Source organism: Falco punctatus (assembly GCF_963210335.1).
Source record: "Falco punctatus genome assembly, chromosome: 4".
Lineage (NCBI taxonomy): Eukaryota > Metazoa > Chordata > Aves > Falconiformes > Falconidae > Falco > Falco punctatus.
The window spans coordinates 38526082-38547436 of record NC_137583.1 but is presented as its reverse complement, the minus strand read 5'-3'; the positions used below and the strand labels follow the sequence as shown (position 1 = coordinate 38547436).

The following is a 21355-nucleotide window of genomic DNA, read 5'->3' as shown; positions in this document are numbered from 1 at the left end:
ACTAATGGCATCATAATTAAAGCAAACGCATATGTTGTCTTTCTCTTCAGGCTGTTTGATAAAACAGCACCTGTACTGACCTGTGACAGTTCTCATTGTAGTAAGCTCACCTGTCAGTCATTCTTCACTCTTCCAGACCAATACATCTCAATGATATTGTTGAACCAGTATTAGCTTTGTGTTGATGTGAGAGACTTCAGCTTGTGACTTTCATCAGGCTTTTACCTTTCATCAGCTGCAGCATGTAATATTAGAATAGATCTAATCATGGTTCAGGTATGTGTGAAGATTTATTGCTCAGGGCAGAGAGAGAATCTTCTCTTAAATGGGAGGGGCAGATGATGGAGGTTTTTACAAGGTGAAACTGCTTGTTTTGGAGACTACTTCTGCTTTTCAAAAGCTCGAGTGGTCCTGTGAAATACATGTTAGTTGTAGTTCTGACAATTGTTGTAATGGACAGCCACCTTCCTTTTAAAAAAAATTCATGAGTATTTCTGAGTTCTGGTGATGGTATTTCGATGGATGTGAATATTTTTAATTCAAACTTTCATTTCAAATAATATTTGGAGGGGATAGCAATCAGTGCTCTAAATGCTTATGAACTTCTGTCATCGCAGACTGGTTCTTGTACTTAAGCTAGCAGTGTGCAGCGTGAGCATACCCTCAGCGTGTGTGTATGATTCATGGCAACGAAATTGATGGTCCTATCTTCAGTGCCTGATAAGCAGCTGTGAGATTGTATCTGATGCTGACTGTACCTAGAGGAATGGGAATTTTCCCTAGTCGGAAGTTGAAGGGAGTGGAAAAAGCTGTGGGCCTCATCTCAAAGGAGTGAAAAACCAGATGTCCTTCTCGTGTTAGTGGCAGTAAGAAGTTCTCAGCATTATTCAGGATCAGAGTATGTGTGCTCGGTCTTGTATCAGGCTGTTCTTTGATCTGTTTTACTGTCGCCAGTAGTTTTCTGTAGCCTATGTTGAAAGGGTTCATGATTCTCAGAGAAAAAGCCTCAGCAGAAGTCAGTGAAGCAACTGGATAGATGCAGTGTCCAAAGAGGCAGAGCAGATATGTTCCTTTGGTTACAGCACTTCCTTGGGGAACTGCTTAAAGCAGGCTGGCAGTGCAGTTAGGGTATTATTGGAAGCAGTGAAAGGGTGAGGAAAGGTACTTGTGGGGGATGGCCAGAGGGAAATAAAACCTGCTGGTGTCTGGTACTGTTAGTGGGTTTGAGGGATGAAAGGGACTACTTCCTGTTGGAAAGGCTCGACCATGCGAATGCACATGGAATACTGAGCCGTGTGGAGGACACAACATGAGTTACGTCCCAGCTTATGGCAAGACGGACCAGGTGGATATTTTGGATGGGCTTATGTTTCTCTTTTTAAGGAGCTGTCAGTTCAGTCCATTGTAGAAACAACTTCTAGACTTTGCAGCTTTAAGTGGGGAAGGAGAAGGTACTTCACCTTTGTTATATTTGAATGAACATTCATTAATCCTTCACTGGGTTTTCTTAGTAATTATACTGCACTTGGCTATGCTAGATGTGCAAAGCCTTGGCAGTGATGTGTTCAAACTGTAAATATCCTTTTGTTAGTTGTGCCAAATGTTGAGGCTTATGCTGAAGTAACTGTGACAGAGTGACACACTGATTAATCTAGTGGCAAGTGATAGTTGTGTGGTACTGGAAATAAGAACTTCCATGCCATTTGTGTATTTATATGTGCCAGAAGAATCTGATGGAATTACTACAAAGAACATGAGTCAAAAGGTCTTTTGTAGCAGTCTTCTGGGAATGAATTTTCTATCACATTTTGGCTGTCTTCTTTCAGAATATTGAGAAATGGGATCTACACAAGGATCCTGAGGAGCTGGTGCAGCAGAAAGATAACACTCGTGCAGAAGTTGCTTTCTCCTCAGCAGATCATGGTAACATTGCTAAATTAATACCAACTTTGCTGAAAGTGTACAAAAATATATAAAACAGGTTCCTGTTTCCTGCAGCAGCATCTTGAATGTTGAAATCGTAGCGGGTTTTTTAATGCCTCTGTAAAACATTTTTAATTAGCTTCCCTCAAGATTTCATCTTGGTTTCATAGCTTGAAACCAGTGCTTTGTGGCCTGTTATGGTCTAAAAGTGAATCGGACAAGACAGATGAAGGTTTGAAGTGAGTTGGAGCCAGATGACAATAGTATCTTTATCCTTCCCCTTGTGACTGGCTGTAGAGAAAGGGGTGATGTGGAAATGGGGAGGTGTGTTGGGTGATCCCATGGCAGAAGACCACAACTGGTGATTCTTTTTGTTGCTCTTCATAGAGACCTTCAGGAGTAGGTCTGAAAATCAGCTCATGGAAAAGCTAAAAGAGCTGTGTGCCAGGCAGTCCAGGACCATGTCTCCACACTGCAGGTGGCCATCAGCCAAACTCTCCTTTCAAGAACGGCAAGAGAATAAGTAGGTCCTTTTCTGTCATATGCGTGAGGTAATCGTGACTGCCAGTAGGGGTACCTGAAACTGATGGTGTTCTATAGGTGCTTTTCTCTGTAGTCTCTGCAGAAAGCTGATTGTAGTTGGAATATGCAACAGGGTTGTTAAAAGGAAAAACTAAGACTCAGTCCTTCGTGTATGTTTGATGACAAACAGTCAATATCCTGCCACCTTAGTGTTCTCCATCAACCACCACCTTTGTCTAGAGACTCTAGACCTTACCAGACACTTGGGATGAATGAGAAAGGCAGGAAAACAAGGCTAAGCAAATTATCATGATCACATTTATTTTTGTCATTTAGGGTACCAGTTTCTCTTGCTGGTACCTCAATTTAGCTGAAGTATACAGGATAATTTTTTGGTAGGTATCAGTGGAGATGTCAGTGCATCTTGGAGGGTTCTGTGTGAAGGAAGTGGGTTTCCAGACTGGAGGGATCAACATCAATGATGGCATCACAGAGGAAACAGTAGTGAAACAACTCTGTAGAGGGGAAGGTGACAAGTATCCTCATTGCCAGAGCAGGGAGAGCCATGAAGATGGTTTGCACTTTGCATGCTCTGAAGGATAAAACAGAATTGCCAAAGGAGGCAGGGAAGAAAAAGGGACCTGTATTTACTGGTTGGCACTGGGCTCTTCAAACTTGTAAGTTCTTTGGTACCATAACTGCCTGCATTTGTTCTACAGAATGGTTTGATGTTGTTAGTTTTTCAGACCTAAATATCCCTTATTACTGCCTGTGGTTTGTATTCCTTGGGGGAAGCTGAATTTTCAAGTTCAGCTTTGAAAGGTGGTGGATAGTAGGCAGAAGCAGTTTGAATCTGTACAGTAGCCAAGCACAAAGCTCCTGTCACAATCCAATTTTGATCATAATCCACACCCTGCAGGACTTCTTGTCTGGATAAGGCAGAGGACATGCTGAAACAGTGTTTTCTATACTTAGGGATGTTGCCTTGCTACCGTCTTCACGAAGTTCTCTAAGGACGGACATGATGAGATTACAGTGCCTGCCAGAGCCTGTAACCGTGTACATAGATTTAAGAGATGTTAAACCACAGAAGTCAGTAATGTTCTCTGATGAGAAACAAAGGTAAATTCTGGCTTTATTGTTAGTGAGAAGTAACAAAAAGTAGAAAGGCGAAACCTTCTCTGCATCTCATACTGGTGAAATGTAACTTCAAAAGTGTTCACTTCTTCCACACCTCTGTGACCTTGGTAGGAAGGCACGGCCCCTGTCTGAGCACAGATGTTCTCGGGAGAGCATAACTTGTCTCAGAACAAGTAAATGTGTGGGGATGCAGGCAGCACAGAAGGGGACATGCAAATCATCCAGGGAAATAACATTTAGAAAGTTTCCATCTATAAAGGAGTGAGCAGTGACTGCAAAGCAATGCTTGCAGCTGTCTGAGTTGGGCTAGCATTCTGACAGCACTGTGCAAAATGGACATCCTTTGCTACATTCCTGGCAAGCAACTGTAGGAGACAGATTTCTGTCTTTAAAATAAAAGAGCCTTATAGTCAGTTATGGGAGGCCAAATTCTTCTGAATTTGCAAGAGATTCTGGCAAACATCCTTTTCCCTAGAGCTCATAGTGTCCGAGGTAGCTGTTTGCTCCTTTCTCAGGATGTGTATTTGCTGCAGCAAGGGGTTGAAGAAAACAGTAGTTGGAAGAGACCTTGTAGTTAACACAGGTGATAGTTACTGAGGAGCTAATGCATTTTGAAGTAGTTGCTTGAAACTTTTTTTTTCTGGAGTCATAGTGTGAAGAATGATCTATAACACCTGGAGATCTTCCCTGAAAGTATCTCTCCCTTTTTCATTGTTCTAAGTTTGCATCCTAGAAATGACAAAAAGCCAACACCCAGTTGGAATAGAATTAACTAATATGGTCTAATTTGTTTTGTAGTGCAAGTGACACCTCAGCTGAAGAGGAAGAGCCTATGATGATAAAGGACCAAGCAGAACGGAGAATGTAAGGTTCTTTACCACGACCCTAATTCAAATGATACAATATTATTTTTTTCTGAAAGTAAAATAATTGCCCTAACGGTGGTTATAGTGATAGCTCGTGTACTGAAATATCTCCATTCCTGGTCTTCACCACAAAAAAGCCCAATAGTGAAAGTGCTTCAATCTGGCCTCAGGAGATCACTCTTTTTCTGTTGCATGGTGAAGATACTGAAGCTAGAAAATAGTTGTTGACCCTTGAGGCAGTGTAGCACCTTGCTCCTGTACAGCTGCATGGAAACAGCTCAAAACCAAGTAGAGGTAGTCCTGGGTGGCTGGGAAACCGGAGTCTTTCTTCAGACTTGTTTGAGTGACATGAGAACTGCTTTTAAATGACTCAGAACCAAACGCTGAAAATGTTGTAGGGAGTTGACTCAGATAAACCTTTATTTTTAGAAATAATAAGATAGGCTAGGATAGATGTTGATTTAAAGAGAATATTGAATACATTGTGTGGGCAGGGATGCTCTCAATTCCCCTTAATTGGCAGGAGGAGAGGAAGAGGGGAAGGGGGGAGGGAAGTGTGATGGATGGAATCCTAAACTGTAAATTCTTCAGTATGCACAGATGCCAGCCATTTCCTGTTGCTAAACTCAGGGCTTGATTCATACCCATAGGTTTAGATGTTTGTTTAATGTGAAGCAGGCATGTCAGGCTTTAAACATCTTACTGCATTTGTGCTCTGGATTACATCTAGAAGTTTGATGCATGTAAGTTCACATTCCAGTAGTGCAGAGGACAAGCAGAACATTTGTTGTATTGTGCCAGCCAATTACCTTTTTTAAATGGTTTGAAAGAATAAATGATTCAACAAGGAACGGAGCCTAAACACTCAATATAATTTAGAACATCTAATCCAAAGCCAGCATAAAGCAGGGACAAGATGATGCTTGGGGAACTCTCACTGGCACTAATGCAAATACAGAAGTTGCATCAGTGTAAATCTGGAGTGATGGACAGCAGAGCTTAGCTGATTGGATTTTAATTTGTTCTAATGTTACTGAAGAACAAACACAAATGGAATGCCTGGCAAATGTTATTTAGCTCTGTTTCTAAATAACAAAGCCTCATGGTCTCAGTAGGGCAAGATTTTGATCTCATTCACAAGGGGTCGATGCTAGTTTCACTCTTGTCCAGTTGGAATTATTAAACAGGGCTACATATTCTGTGGTACAATATACCAGTGTATTCAGGCATTGGAGGCTTAGTCTTTTTGATCTCCAGGCACTTAGCCTAGAAAATACACTGTTGGTTTATCTGCAGAGTGCTTGGACAGTCAGTACCATCTCCAGCACTATACTGTAAGGCTGCTCGCCAGTACGTGGCACTCTCCTAAAATTGCCACTACTTAGGCATGTTTCTCAGTAGTCCAGTCATCAATGATAAATGATCATTTGATGGTTCTGGTTATGATGGCAGGAGATGTGAGATCCTTAAGGAGGAGGAATACTCTCCATCTGTTTTATCCTTTGCTCTGAGAAGCATAGGTTTACTTTAGATAAGACAGGGGTATGATGCTGTGTACTTGTACACACCACCTAACCACATCATTAATATCCAAGTCAATCTGTTACTCAGTCTGTGTACTTTCAGCTGCCACTAAAGTAAGGCATATTATTTGCTAATAATCACTAGACCAGCTATGAATTGATGGTAGTCCTCCTGTAGCAGATGACTTGGGAGGCTGATCATTGGACAGAACTGCAAGACAAAATAACTGTATCTGCCCATTATATCATGGTAGGACTTTTCACAACAGAGTACTATGACAATACTGTGGTTGTTGACAGTTTAGCAGTCTTGTTAACCCGGAGGAGGCATGGATGAAGTTAAGGCAAACGCTCAAAAATCCTAAAAATTATTAGAAGAACTTTTCTGCTGTACTTATTTGAATACCAACCACTGTATCCAAAGGGGACAAAAATATGTAGACTCTTAATTTCCACGCCAACATTACATTTTTTCAGGGCTCTTCTAGTAGGTGTGTGGTGTCACTCATATGAGAAGTTCCTCAGAGTCTGAATTTATTCATACAATACTTTACCTTGATTAAATCAGGTTTTTATTTTCTTTGCAGGAGGAATTGCTCAGGGAAAAGCCTGCTACTGCAACAACTCCGTACAGCCCGTAAAGAAGACTCAGAGCTGCTTCCTAGAATGTCTACTTGGACTGAAAAACTTGAAGGCACAAAACAGGATCCAGAAAGTCTGGAAGAAATAGGTTCCTCTAACATAAGTCAAAACCAATATTTTAAAGTAAGGCAAGAGACCACTAAGGTGAATCCCAGGAAACTGAAGAGATTGAAACCAGAGAAAAGAAATACCCCCTTGTCAAGCTGTGGGGGGAATGGAGCTGACATAGAAGAAGGAAACAAAATAGAAGCCGAGAAGGTTCAAAATTCAGGAAATGCTCCAGAGTCTCTAACTACAACAGAATTGCCAAGGTATCACACAAGAAAAGTTGTCAGTGGTTTTGATTATGGCTTAACTAGTTGTCAAAGATTAAAGAACATTACTTATCTGGTCTGTAAGCTGGAGCAAAAGGATATCTTGTTTCGTTACCTAGAAAGACAGCCCATCCTGGCTGTTGTTGCTTAAAGGTTTAGAGGCAGCCAGGCTCAGTACATTAGTGAACTGACCTGGGATTAGACATGCTGTGGCACTTCTGACACTGTAAATTTAGCCATTTTCTTTTGATTTTAGTCTATATAAGAGGAGGATAACATGCTATTGATCTACTTTATGAAGAACAGTTCTGAGATTTACTAAGCATAGCATATAAAAGATGGGTTTCAAAGGGTCTGTCTCTTTGTACCAATATAGTGAGGCAAAAAAATCTAATCCTTTCCTGGCAGATCTTTATATAACTTGGTCTTGACATCCTCAACGTGAGGATTCCTTGACTCCCCAGGTAGTACATTCTGCTGTTTTAATTATTGTTAAGTCTAAAGCTTTTCCTTAAGTCTCCTTTAAATGATCCTATCTCCAGTTTAAGCTTTTTTGTTGTTGTTGTTGTGCTCCCAGGAGGTATAGAAAATGGCTTACTCTGTTTCCCAGCAGAAAAAACCTTTTACAAACCAGAACAGTTGGAGTCGATGATCTTAAAAGTCTTTTCTAACCTAAGCAGTTCTAAGATTCTATGTCTCCCCATGTAACTTTTTCCTTAAAGAAAGCAATTCTGACTCCTTGACACCAAGAAAAGTGCAAGAGCTTAGAGGGACAAAGTACACCGATAAGGAATGAGATGTACCACAGGGATACCTTGGAAAACTTTTTTTTAACAGAAATAAGAATGGTGTCATTTGAGGAAATGGCAGAGTTATTTAGGCCTCTGCTTCATTGGACTTTTAGTTTAATGTAGTGTATTCTGCATAAAGTCTAATTTTAAAGTGAAATCAGGTGGGTGCCTTATGCACCTGCTCCATTATAGTGACTTTTCAAAGGTTATATTCTGCCTGCTATTTTCAGAGTGAAATTTAACATTTTGAATTTGACATAGGAGCCCTTGAAAGAGTTAGAATCTGCCTGCTCTAGAGACTATTACTTTCTCAGTGTTAAACAGTTGCCTGCCCTGCCACTTAGAAACTGTAGCTACTGTGTACTTGGTTTAAATGGCAGATGGTTGGTTGCAGGTTTTTTTCCTCTATGGGATTCCTGACATTAAAGCTCATTGCTTCTGTTGATTCTATAAAACCCCATTTTGTCTACCTGTTAGCCTGCCACATAGATGGCAGACCATGGCTTGGCAAGAATCTGGGTTATTTCTTGTTGAGTAATAGCTCAAATAATTTTGACAAATTTCAGTTTTCTTTCTTGCTATTCTAGTTATTACTGTGGCACCTGGGGCTTGAAAAATTCAGAAGAAATTGAACTTAATTTTTGCCATGGAAATGTCAGATGAAATCTTTATGCAGACATCAAAATATAGAAAGATGGAAGGCCTTCAGAGGAAACTTGTCACTGTATTATTGCAGATAGGAAAGGAAATGAAGTTAGACTGAGAATTTTGGTGTGGAGATGGAGTGAAACATCACAAACATGCCTCTGCTTAATGGAGTTCTGGTCTCCAGATATTTCTTGCCACTTATCAGAGGCTTGAGGTCTGCTCCTTTTCTTTGGTTTTCTTTTTTTAGAGATGTGATTTCATCCAATGACAAGTTCTTGTGTCCCCCCACAAACACCATAAGTGCTTTCTAAATCTATTTTAGTCTTTTATGTCATGATTCACCCTCAAGTGTGTGGTATAAATATAAGAAAAAAGCAATGCAAACAGAGGAACAAGGATGCTTCTTCGCCCAAGTGAAAAGCTTAAGCGAAGCAGAATCTGTGTATTTTTCAGGACAGAAGAAAGTAAGAAAGAGCTATCTCAAAAGGAAGAACAGATGAAAGAGAGACACAGATTCCAGGAGCAGCTGGAGACATTGAAGCCTCAGCAGTCAGTTACTGGAAAGCAGCCCATGGCAGAGAAAACCCCTGTTTTGTTCCACATGGTTAGTAGTTAAGTGTAGGACTGTCCCTTTCCGAATGGCTTCTTACCCAAATACAAGTGTGATCCTAGAAACAAAATGTGATTTTTATTGCATTTCTTAAAATCTGTTTGTTATGGAGCACCGTTACCTGATGAGATGAGTCAGGGGGCTCAATGTCATCTATTTCATGGAGCCAGACTTTCACACATGATTTTTCATAACTTTTTAGAAAAAGTGAATTATTTCTACTGTCATACTTCTAAAGCAAAGCCTATCCTGAGTCTTGTCTGGTTGTCGGCCCCTAGCAGCTTTATCTTTCAGTTTTGTGGGTAGGTTTTGAGGATTGTTGTTTCAGTAACAGATTTTGCTTTTGGCTGATGTCCTGATTAAGGGCGTATGAGATTATCCTGATATTTTTCCCCAGAGCCTAAAATGTGGCTCAGAGAACAGGGCTGTTTTTCCTTCTGAGAAAATTTGTATATGTAGTCCTAATTCATCCTTGCACTGATTTCACTGAACACAAGGCCACCTGAGAAGGTAAGAGGAGATGAGAAATTCCAGGATTTGTCCATGAGTCCACCATAATGAGTTATTTTGGGCTAACAGCTGTAACAAAGTGCTTCTGTCCGTACAAAAGTTGAAAGACCTTACAACCCCAAACTGGGGGATGTACCATTCAGATTTGTTTGTTTTGTAAGCAATAGACTACTGTATTTCTGGAGATTGAAAGCTCATTTTTTAAACACTGGATTGATCACTGATGAGAAGTAAAGGACTAAAAAACTGACAGCTGAATTTCCCCCTGTCAGCCTACTCTGGCAGGGATGGCACACTATACAGGGCTCTCTGTTTTGAAGGTTGTCCAGGTTGTGAATCTAGTCCTCAGGCTTGTTCCTCTCTGTCTGCTGGGAGGTACCACCAAATTCCAGTTAGCCCTGATTAAGATGCAGGCACTTACTTGCTCATCAGAAATATACTTGAGCCTTGCTAACTCATTCCTGACAATGCAATTGCTGAATTATTCTGCATCTCTGTCATTTCCCCTATTTGCTGCACTGAAGCCAATAAAATGAAGATAACGGCTTGGTGATGTGCTTTCTCTCAAGTATGGCTCAGGGTGTATCTACGCTGTAGTCTTTCTGTAACTGAATTGCAGTGTAAATATGCCTGTAGTAGATTTAATGATTTTACTGCCAGCTAGTCATGACAGGATGGACATTGGCATAAGGATTTACTCAGCTTCTGAAGGCTGTAGAAACAGCTGACTGGTACCTAAACTAACTTACAGCCTGCTTGAGGGAAACGCACCTGAACTTTAGGAGGCACTGTTGGTAGAAACAAAATCAGCACAACCCATAACAACTGCATTCTGTGGACAACTTTGCTCTTCGTTCTTCAGAAATATTAATTATTAAAATTAAGAATGAAAAATGTATCAGCATCATCTATCAAATACAAGTAATTTGTAAGATTACTTGAAGTTAATCTTGACAGCAGTATTTCTTTAAATTAGAACAAGTTTTTCTTTTTTTTCTTTTTTCCTTTGCTGCACATAGGAATACAGAAAAACTGGAATGTTTTGACATTTAAAACTAAAGAAGCTGTAATTTGGCAGCTGTGTCTTAGTGAAAATATTTAATATCTATATATAAACATGTATATTCAAAGAACAAGCCACAGTGTTTGACAGAGCAGCACACTTTCAAATTTGGTTTTTAAGTCCTTTGTTTTGGCAATGATAGATGTTCAGATCTGGAACACTTGTCATAGTTTCCAGAATTCCTCTGACCATTTATAATGTACATAAATAATTGAATTGAATAATAATCAGGGGAAAGTTTAGAAACTCTGCAATTACTGTAGCTGAGATGCTGGGAAAGAAATGCAAAATAAATTTATAAAGCTGCATTAGGGTTACATTAGACTTGTATAAAATTGAAAAGCAGTGAAATTCAGATTTAATACTCCTGTCTCTTTTTTTTTTTTTTCCCTCTTAACCTAGTTCAGTCAAATGCTGTACTTAGCTTCACTCTGTGGGAAGCACTAATATAACTGAGAATCAGATTTGGGAAGAACACTTTAAAAACAGTGCAGGTAACTTAGAGTAAGAACTAACTTTCAGAGGTACTTAAAGCATCTAAAGAAGGGGCAGATATCCAGTTGTATTTTCCAGACATGCAGGTACCAAGTTACCCTGGAAATCAGCAGGTCCATCCTAAGAATTCTGCCTGTCAAGTCTGTGTCTTTAGGTGTCTGAATACTTTTGCAATCTAGCCACCTCTTATTTTTAAAATGCGTGGACTAATCTGATTTTCTTATATTTTTTTTCCTGCTTCACTCCACCACCCAAACTTTCAGTGAAACTTAAGACTGGCGTGAGTTGAACTCTTCTGAAAATAGGACCCTTAACCACATTTTAACATTTGGCTCTAATTCAGAACTGGTTTGAGCATCTACAGTTCTGGTGAAAGCCAGCAGAGTGGTGATGTGATGTGTGCTGAAAGGTCAGGTTGAATTTGTAGTTTGGAGTAATGTGCATAGGGCTTGTTTCAGTATTTGAGCAGAGTAAGTGTTATTGACAAGGAAGACAGAGAAGGAATGCTGCACAGTATGTAAAACAGTTAAATGGAGTATGTAAAATTAAGTGGGTTTGATCTGTCATTTCATTCATCTTGTGTATTACAATAGAGTAACTTAGTACTAATGTTGATTTCTGTATTACATTCCCATTAGAGGGATCCAGATAATAGCTGTTACTTTTGCCAAGCTCATATCTGAGTTTTATGTGGGGGAGCAGCACGAGCAGATTACTCTGTAAGGGAAGACAAGCCAGGAGCTGTGGGCGACAGCGAGGCGGGCAGGAGCAGAGACCTCACCACTGAGGAGAGCAGACTCACAGTACCCAAACACAAAAAGCAGAGCGGGTCTGTTGAGGATAACCAGTTGGCAAATCTGTGGTAATGAAGTAGGTCCAAGATCAAGGCCAGGAAGTCAAGTCAGGGACAGACAGGACTGGGTCCAGTGATGACAGTACACAGGGTCAGCGGGCAGCCCAGTGATCGCCCAGGAAGTCTGTAGTGTTGAAGCAGGTCTGAGATCAAGCCACAAAGCCAGATCAGTGAAGGGCAGGGTTCAGATGCATGAGGTGTGAGGCCAGGCAGAGGTACAGCTGCAGTGCAGCTCAGTCAAGGACCAATGGCAAGTGTCCCAGCTGAAATGCAGCTCCCAAGCAAAGGGGGAAGGGCCTGGCAGAGGCTTCACACAGCTCTTTCCACTGCAGCCTCATCCTCAAGTTAAGATGCCTGAGCTTGCATTGGAACTGGCCTTGGAATACAGGCAGCTCAGCCACTGCAGGGGGTTGTGTTCATGGCCCTGATACTTTACATCCAGCTATGGGATAATTTAACAGACAGCAAGTAGTATTTAGCTTTTATTAAGCTCTTTCATTACTGGAACAAAACAGGTGTTCTCAGTGGGGCTTCAGCTTGATTCTCTCTTTGCCTTTATCGTTTTATCGTGATATGGCAGAACAAGATAATGTAGTTTGAAAGTTATTAGGAATCCCCTTGTTACCAGTACCTTATGAACACTGATTTATCTACCTTATACAGCTGAACTGTTTGGAAAATTAATGTGTTGATTCATACTGAGGCATCTAATTTTTCTTGGCTACACAATCACTTTGGCTAACCTTGTATTAGTAATTATATTGCCACCATCATCATCTTATAGCAGCTTAGCCTTACAGCTGGCTTACAAAAAAAAAACATTCAGGCATGCAACCAAGTCATTCTAGCTGAACAAATATATTATGCAGATACTTTCTTTTCCATCTTGTAAACACAGACTCTATAACCTTTCTGTCAAAATTGGTAGGATTTTAATCTTAATACATGGTTGACTCAGCTTACTAATGTCAGGTAGATTTTTCAACCAAAAGATTTTCTGCTTGCATTCCCACAAAGCTAAAATTAACATTATACTATGGTCAAAATCTTCCTTGCCCTTTTATGACCTTATTCTTACTTTGATATCACTTCTATAAGAAAATCCCTGACAGAATTCCTGGGTCATACTTACCATCAAGAGTATGCTGAAACACTCACTGTATGTTCAGTTCCTGTGATAGCTACCCTGGATTAGCACAGTATGACTGAAAGTAGAGATTGATTTCCAAAAGTTGTAGAAATATTTTTAGTTCAATTACTGGTCCCATACGGTTCTCCTTGTAGTAGATGCCTTGATCTACACAGTTGTCAGTGAAATGCTTTTGATGCTTTACCTGTCTTACTAAAATAGGTGCCTGTATTTCCCATTACTGTTGTATGAGTGTCTTGATCTTTTTAAGGCAGTAGCACTGGCATCAGCATTTGAAATTGCCTTTTTCTTAGGTCTTTCCTGAGCACAAAGGGTTGCTCAAGGACATTGGCTGTGGGTCCCAGGATCCTGACCTAACAGTTTCCCAGCTGGACCGCACTTGGGCATCTCACAAACTCCAGTGTAGAGCTGCTTACATGAATGCACTTAGGTGATGTCCTAAGCAGTATCTAAAAATTCTCCATTTTTATTGCTGTGCGGTAAAGGCATAAAGGAAAAGAACTGTAAGAAAGTGAAATTTACATCTCAGTAGAAAGAATGTACAAAGGCCTGATCTACCAGTTATGAAAGGAAGAGGTTTTGGACTAGTTCTGTACCAAACCAAGAAAAGCCAATTTATCTCCAGCAAAGTGGTGCAATATACATATTTGGAGAAGTCAAGGAAAACTGTAAAATCTCATTTCAATTTTAATGATCTTGTGACACACTAACCGAATTTTTATATAGCTGTATTATTCTCAAACGATCTCATAAGTATAAATTGCCTTCTGACCAAATGCTTTCATTTACAGTGAACCAAAGCAACTGTGTTTGCACCTGTGGGAATGTAATTGAACCCAGCGTTTAGCTCTTACTATTATTTTACTATAGCTTAAAAAAAAAAGCCCATTAATTGTAAAAATTGCAAAGTATTTCCTACACTAAATCTTTCTTCTGACATCAGAGCTGGATTTGGCTTGTGCTTCACTCTAGGTCACTCTCTTGGGCTGACTGCGGGGTTGTCACTAGCAGCGATGTGCCAAACAGCCAGCAGATGGCTCTTAAATATTTTTTTTTTTTTTTCAAAAAATAGTGAGGTATTTAATGAGTTCCTGAAACAAGATTAAAATCTCTTGTACTTAATGAACCTGCTGCCTCAACTCAAGAAAGGCTTAAAAATAAACTAAGGCAATTAGAGTTGTAGTTAAATTTAGCATGCAAAAGCAGAAGGCCAAGGTTCCTGTTTGTACCACCAGTCCAGCATGCAGGATTCAGAATAGCATGGAGGTTCCCAAGAAAATGTTTTTCTAACATAGGCAACTGTTAGCTGGCACAGAGCCTGTATTTCTGGCCTCCTCTTCATCTTCCCACTTGGTGCCAGTGAAAGCAAATGGGAGGGATTTGCTGGCACAGTACTTTATGCTTAGCTTGAGTTTAGCTGGTCTATGGTCTCCTTGGCTGGAGTCAGCACACTGAGGAGCTGAGGCTGCTGCTGTCTCTGCTGTGGCTCAGGATGGCACAGGTCTATCCTAAGGATTTGCCTTAATAGGCAAAGCAGAGTATCTAGGCCTTAGATGTCTTTGTAATAAACACCTTCCTTTACACAGGCAGTCTGCTTACTTGCTGTCTGTTTTCTGAGTAAGAGATGATACGGAAGTGTGCGCTTTGGCACTCTTAGGGCACAGATTAAAGCAAGTCTTTAATTAGTTCCTTTAAATTAAAGGAACTTTACAGACTGATGACTCTTCTCAGTAGTTCTGCTCATACGATGAGAGTAGTTAAAAAAAGACATACAGGAATCCTGCTTTGATAATCTGCTGTCTGCTTCAATAGGTTTCTCAGCCAAATTGCTGCATATATACTCAGGACCAGGGAATTCACCTTCTGTACTGAATGCAACAGGACCACCAAAAAGCCATAAGGAACCTTCCATTTAAGCTTCTGCATGGAGACCCAGTCTGATGGTTTCACAGGGGCTCCCATCTTTGCTGAATGCGCTTTCCAGCTATGGAACTAATTGTACAGTCAGGTCTTTACAAAGAAATGAGTGCATTCAGTGCCGTTTCTCTATCTGGAGTTAGAAATGGCCCCAGGACAATGTGAAATATTTAATCCTTTATATTCCTTGGCATATCTTGGAAATGATTAAAATTAGTTTAGGCTTATTCTTGAATAAACTTATGCATGTTCTTGGCAGATGGGAACATTTGCTACTGTTGCTTAGAGGAAAGGTTAATATAAGTAAAAAGAATATAGCTTCCAGAATTACATGCATGAACTTGCTGCCAGTAGAGGTCCTAAATACTCCTCCTTTCACATTAGCAGGGTGGTTCAGATTAAACTTGAAGAGAAAACAATAATGTAAAATGTCCATGGGGTAAATTCTATTTCTCATTTAGAAGATGGCATGAGGACAGAAAATAATTTCTGTACCTTTTGTCTCTTCAGGTCTTGCTCTTTGACAGGTCCTGTGTTTGTTGGCAGGAGTAGCAACTCTAAGTCTGCAATGTGTATGAACAAGTGCCAGTCACGTTTAATTATACAGAGAAATACTTTCTGCCATGAATCTCTCTCTTGGACTCAGGATAGAATTCACAGCTCCTGGCCTTACTTCAGGGCTGTGATCAGTGATGCTATTTGTAGATGAAAGGAGGCTGAATCTGTCCCTCTGGTTTTCAAAGGGGATGTACAGGCTTGTTTGATACGGCCATGCTACTGTTAAAGAAGCTGTATAATGTAAACTGTGTTCCTAGTTTTTCTCGTGCCTTCCTGTTTAGCACTGACTTAGGTTGGACTACAGTTCCAAATCTTGGCACACTGAGGAATAAGCTTGGGTCACAACTTATAAACACATTATTACACAATAATTATGGAAGCATTATTCTTAGTGGCAGGGAGTGGAATTCAAGGCTTTGTTTGAGATTATGGAGTGGAAGTATTATGCAGTTATTTTTATTGTAAAAAAACAGAGCTCTGTCCAGCTCTGTGCCAAGCACCTGCAGTTCACAGAAGCTTCACTGGACATTGTAAGCACGTAGCAGTTCTCACAACCCCCCCATATTTACTGCCTTGGAGAATCCACAGGTCTGAAGGGTTATCTGCATAGTATTTTGCAGCTGGATGGAAGATCATAGAGCCTGTACGACTGGATGCAATCCATTTCTAAACTGGTAACTGATAGTTTGAAAAGCAAGTCACTTGAGTTCTTGGTAAAACTTCATGATAAAACAGCTGAGCATAGTTTGCTCCCCCCCCCCCTCCTTTTTTTTTTCCTTGGGGGATTTCCATACAGTATTGAGGAAATACATGAAAAGATAAATAGAGACTAGAAAAAAAAAATAAGGCTTTGTCCAAGTTAAGTATATGGTGAATCTCCTGGAGTTTCAGACTAGAGCCATTTCAATAGTATTTAAAGCCAGCTAGGAGCACATGCCAAATACCAGCCTAGATTTCAGATGGCTGAGGACCAATTCCATGCTCTATCACAGCATTTCAAAGTGACAGTGTACAATTTACTTCCCTGCTGTGGGTCTGGAAATTGTGGCGCATTTTATTTGCAAGGCAGTTTGAAATCATTTGACGAACAATGCTATGGAAGATACAGATGCTACTGTTTGCATTTTGGAGACCACGATACTGTTTCAGGAGTGTAAAGAAAGGGAACAGAGATGAATTTTGGAAGATTCTTGATAATCTTACGCTCTTCATCTTCAGAGGGTTTTACAAGCTTTTGATAATTAATCCAGCTAGACAGAGCCTCAGATAAGGAAATACTATCCTCGCGGTTTCACAGAGAAACACTCCATTCCAGAGCCAGGACTGAGGCACAAGTTCTTAATTCCCAGTCTTGTGCTCACATGAAAGGCATAAGTAATTAAACTTCTTTTACTTATTTCAGCTGTTTCTCATTAACCAGGAGTATAAACTCATTAGAGGAGGAATTTTTTATTACATGTGCTCAGAACACTAGCACAATGAGGCTAGGAATCCTTCTAAGCCTCTCTTAAGTGTTACTGTAGTGTAAACACAAATCATGGAAAAAGCACTTCTCATTTTTAATGATTATGTCTCAGAATGAATCCTATTTGATTTTGTTTTCTATGTTACTTTGGTTTAAATTTTAGTGCAGTTTTCAGAGCAGTTCTTTGTTTACCTGGGGAGTTGAGCCTTTGTCAGAAATTTTTTCCATTTCTAAAGAGATTGTATGTAAGACAGCTGCTTGTTAAAAGATATTTGTGCCGGTTACTTGAATGTTTTTTAGCTGCACTCAGACTTGTTGCTAAATGGCCTCAATGTACAGAGTTTTCTTGAACATATTTGAGTGAAAATACCCGTTTTCAAACACTTGGTTAGTTAACATGCTTCACAACCCTCTGAATATTCTGTGTTCCAATGAATATTGGAATTATTTTGGAATTGTTCCTTAGTCATCTGAAATCTAGGCTGGTATTTGACACATGCTCCCAGCTGGCTTTAAATGCTAATTAGAACATTTCATCTTCTAATGAAATAATTCAAGAGCAATTCCATCAAGGAAGTCATCATTGCTTTAACTGTGCTTGCCTATCAGTGCTGACTGATAGAAACTCTTTTTTTGTTCATAGTATACAGGGCTAGTGAACTCTGACTGACTAGAAAGACACCGTCCAAAAAAGAACATTAGCTGGTTGTGTAAGACTTTCTAATAGTAATAATGTTTCGGGCCCAGGACAGGACAGAGCAGGAAGTCAGGGTATAAGACATGCTGCATATACGAGAGAGGCAAGTGTGGCCAGGGCAGCGCTGTGTGCTGACATTAGGAATGCTGGCAGGCCAAGCAGAAGTGAGCAGGTTAGGACAGGGAGTGCACCCTAGGGTACGAGATCCTTCTTCAGGAGAAAATGTTTGATGCTGTGGAGTTGTCTTTTTCACTGCAGATAGCAGAATAAAGGAATGTTGAATTTTGGGCCAAAAATATTTTCTGTGTGATCCTGAGTGAGCACAGTGTCTCTCTGCTAACATATTCTGTGGGTCAGATCCTTGACTCTTACAGAAGAGGGGTAATGCATCTCTTTGATAGCACAGTATTCCATTAATGCAGCCTAATGTAGAAGTGGCATAGAACAATGTAATTCACACTACATCACATCTCTTTGTTGTCTTAATTTGTGTTGAGAGGGATTATGGATAGGATGAAGAAGGATTTTTGCAGAGTACTGACAGGTTCTGAGCCAGAAATTGTAACTGATCCTAGCTATAATTAGCTGTCTGCCAGTATCTTGGGGACCATAAAGCTACTTTAAATTTCACTTGGGGTTGACCATGCTCAGCTGATAGCAATAAGAAAAAGTATACAAAGTGAATTTTGCTGTCTGTGATTCCTGTGCCAAGCAGAACTCAGATCCTTTCTGTGCATCACATCTGAACTATACTCCTATATGGAGTAATTTCTGGTGATGAGCTGACATTTCTCTTTGACACTTGCCCTCTTTATGCTTCAGCAGAGGTACTGTCTAGGTTTAGCACACTCGTGCTGCCAGAGATGGAAAAGTGGTTTCTTCTGAATCAGGAGAGGTTATATTCTTCATGCCTAAGACTAAGGATAACTGTCCAGAACAAGAACTTTCAGCAAAGAAATTTTCTTTTATTTTTTTCAAACTTAAACTCACATTGGAGAACTATGAAGATCATAGCAAATGATGTTTCCATTATGCGGCTCTGAATTCCTGCAATCTTACTTTGGCAGAGTTATCTGCTTTGGAGGATCATAACTCCTCCATTTTAGCAATCTGAAGCTCAGTTCAGATCACGAAGTTTCAGTAACATCTTGCCACCATCATATTTTTCAGATCCATAACCTCAGCACATTTGACACTCAGAAAGCTGTTGGTGCTATAGAGAGCGAATCTAGTACAAAAATGCATTAACAGAAAGACCATTCAGACCATTAACATCAGTTGTACTCTCCATTTTGTTATTATGTTACCTTCCTAATTACAGAATGTTCTGCCAGTTGCATGCAGGAAATGCAGATACTTTCCTGATTCTTACCCATTGCTCCCACTTTGCAATGATAAAGCAGTTCTTTGGATGGTTTCAGGGTTTATTCTACAATTTAATGTAGAATTTCAAATAATCTAACAGATGGCATTGTCATAATTTTTCTTTCCCCACAGAATGAAAATGAACAAACACTTGACATTTCCAATATGTCTTCATCTAATGCAAGAATTTTTAGAAGCCATGAAAGAGTGTTATCAGCTTCGCCTTGGACAGATTTGTTAGATACGTCCTAAGTATCTGCTCTCCTACATTAGCAACATGACTGCCTGGAGAATAGACACATAACTAATAATCAGCATGCTTGCATTTTGTAACATGAGCAATGTCTACAATGAAGCACAAACATGCAATGCTAGAGCTATTTCAGTGTAAGAGTATAGAATTTTCATTAAAGAAATTAGCTAGAGCTGCTAAAGTACCTAGAAATCAGCTCACATTTACAAATGTACAGCAGATGCATCGTTTGGCAAAAGATTTCTGCAGTCCCTAATTTGCCATTCATCAGGGATTGCCTCTTAAATCTGTGATCTGAGCTAGGGTGCAGATGACATAGAAGGATAAATTTAGACATGGCTGAAAACAATTATTTTGATTAAGCTTCCAGCCAATGAGAGTAAGATTCTTCCTATTCCTCCCCTTCCCCCTCACTCATCCCCTCCAGTAAAGGAGGAGGAGACTCTGTGAGTATAACTTATCTTCATTTTACACATAGGGGATGTTTTGATTTAGCTCTAGCTGCTGTAGCATCTGCTGAGTGTAGTAGAGAGTGGATTTTTTTGGTTGAATATGATACATTGCTTCGGTGTTATCATCAGTTTAGTTAGTATTGGCAAAAGTGTTAGAAGGGAAATATCAAAGTTTTATTTATCTGCAAGAGAGACTATAATGGAAATTTTTTTACAAAAAAGAGAGAGAGGGAGGAAAAAATAATGGTTTCTCCGTGATGTATTCTTTCACTAGGAGAAACCCTCAGACTGGGTGAGCTGATTCTGCTGGGAAATGCTCACTGCTGTCTTGGGTCTATATGGTAAAATGAACTTTGTGAATGTCCAGTATATATGGTTCCCAAACAGCTGATAGCAAATGCTCTTGCTTGCTGTCAGCCTTGTACCCAGCTGGAAACCAGCAGCAAAGTTGTCACCTGGCCCTCTTGGCTTCTGAGCTGCTGCTTGGTCATTCCAGTTCTAACAGTTTTGATGATGTGTCCCAGTCTTTGGGCAACAGAGCTGTTTGTCTAACCTAGCATGCAGGTGTAGTAAAAAAGCAATGCACACTAGTCTTTTAAAAAATGTTAAGAAAAGCATCATTTAACCAATTTGAGTTATTTTATTAGAAAAAAAATGTTAATCTTGGCTGACAAACTTATGTCTACTAAGCTTCAGCTTGCTGTGATCAGAAACAGCTGTTTTTTAGAAAAATAATAATATGGAGGTAAAATACCACTTTTTTAATGATTGTATGGATGCCTTCACATTACACGTTTGTGGTTTTTTTTTAATGAATAGTTGTTTCCTTTGGGGCTATGCCTCTGTGTGTAACTTCAATGCTGCTGTAGCTGAAGGCTAGAATATATGGGTGTCCTCAAGTTGTCTTGCAATTCCTTTTTCCTCATTTCTTTCTTTGGTGTGGATTTGGGGAGAGATTATTTCTTGGCTGCTCTGTGTGGTTTCTGTTTCTGCTTGCCCTGTTGTTATGTTAGAGTGGAGAAAGATGGCCAGAACTGGGGTGGAGGTTTGATTGGAAAACTGAGCTGAAGGGCCGTAAGTTGCCATATCATAAACTGTAATTGCAAAATAAAATAGCAATTTTATTTTGGAAATAGAATGGAAATAGAATAAAATGGAAATAGAAAATTTTATCTTATTTACTCTATGGTAATTGTTGGCACTTGACTACAATCAGCTGCAAGCCTGTCTGTGATTGACAGCACAAATCTAGCCAGAGCAACCAAAAATAGCCCAGCATCTGAGCAATTTTAGTCTTTTTATAATCTAATACTGTCACTAATAAAAGCTAGTGTAACATATAGGCAAATTAAGCTCTCTTCATAGGTAAACTAGGGTAAATTGGGCAATGCTGTGGGAAGGCATACTCAGAAAGCACTGAACATATCTTACTTCAACAGTTCTTGCCCAGAATTAAATAGGACTAACTACTTTTTTGTTCATTAGCCTTAATCTGAAGTTAAAGGTCTTCTACACCTAGATTCTTGTTGCCGTAAGGAGGCTGGCAGAGGAAGGAGAGGGTAGGACCGACATTGATCAAAACCTCACTCATTCTCAGA

At 39.8% G+C, this 21355-nt stretch overlaps 1 protein-coding gene across 1 annotated transcript in view; it reads left to right on the top strand.

Moving 5' to 3' along the window:
- Positions 1-21355, top strand: part of DNAAF8 (dynein axonemal assembly factor 8) — a 94945-nt gene that overhangs the window by 6692 nt on the left and 66898 nt on the right. Inside the window, exons 4-9 of the mRNA XM_080383507.1 lie at positions 1827-1923; positions 2311-2446; positions 3421-3567; positions 4384-4449; positions 6562-6927; positions 8823-8973. Of these exons, the coding sequence (XP_080239633.1) occupies positions 1827-1923; positions 2311-2446; positions 3421-3567; positions 4384-4449; positions 6562-6927; positions 8823-8973 (963 nt within the window). The remainder of the gene's footprint in view (positions 1-1826; positions 1924-2310; positions 2447-3420; positions 3568-4383; positions 4450-6561; positions 6928-8822; positions 8974-21355) is intronic.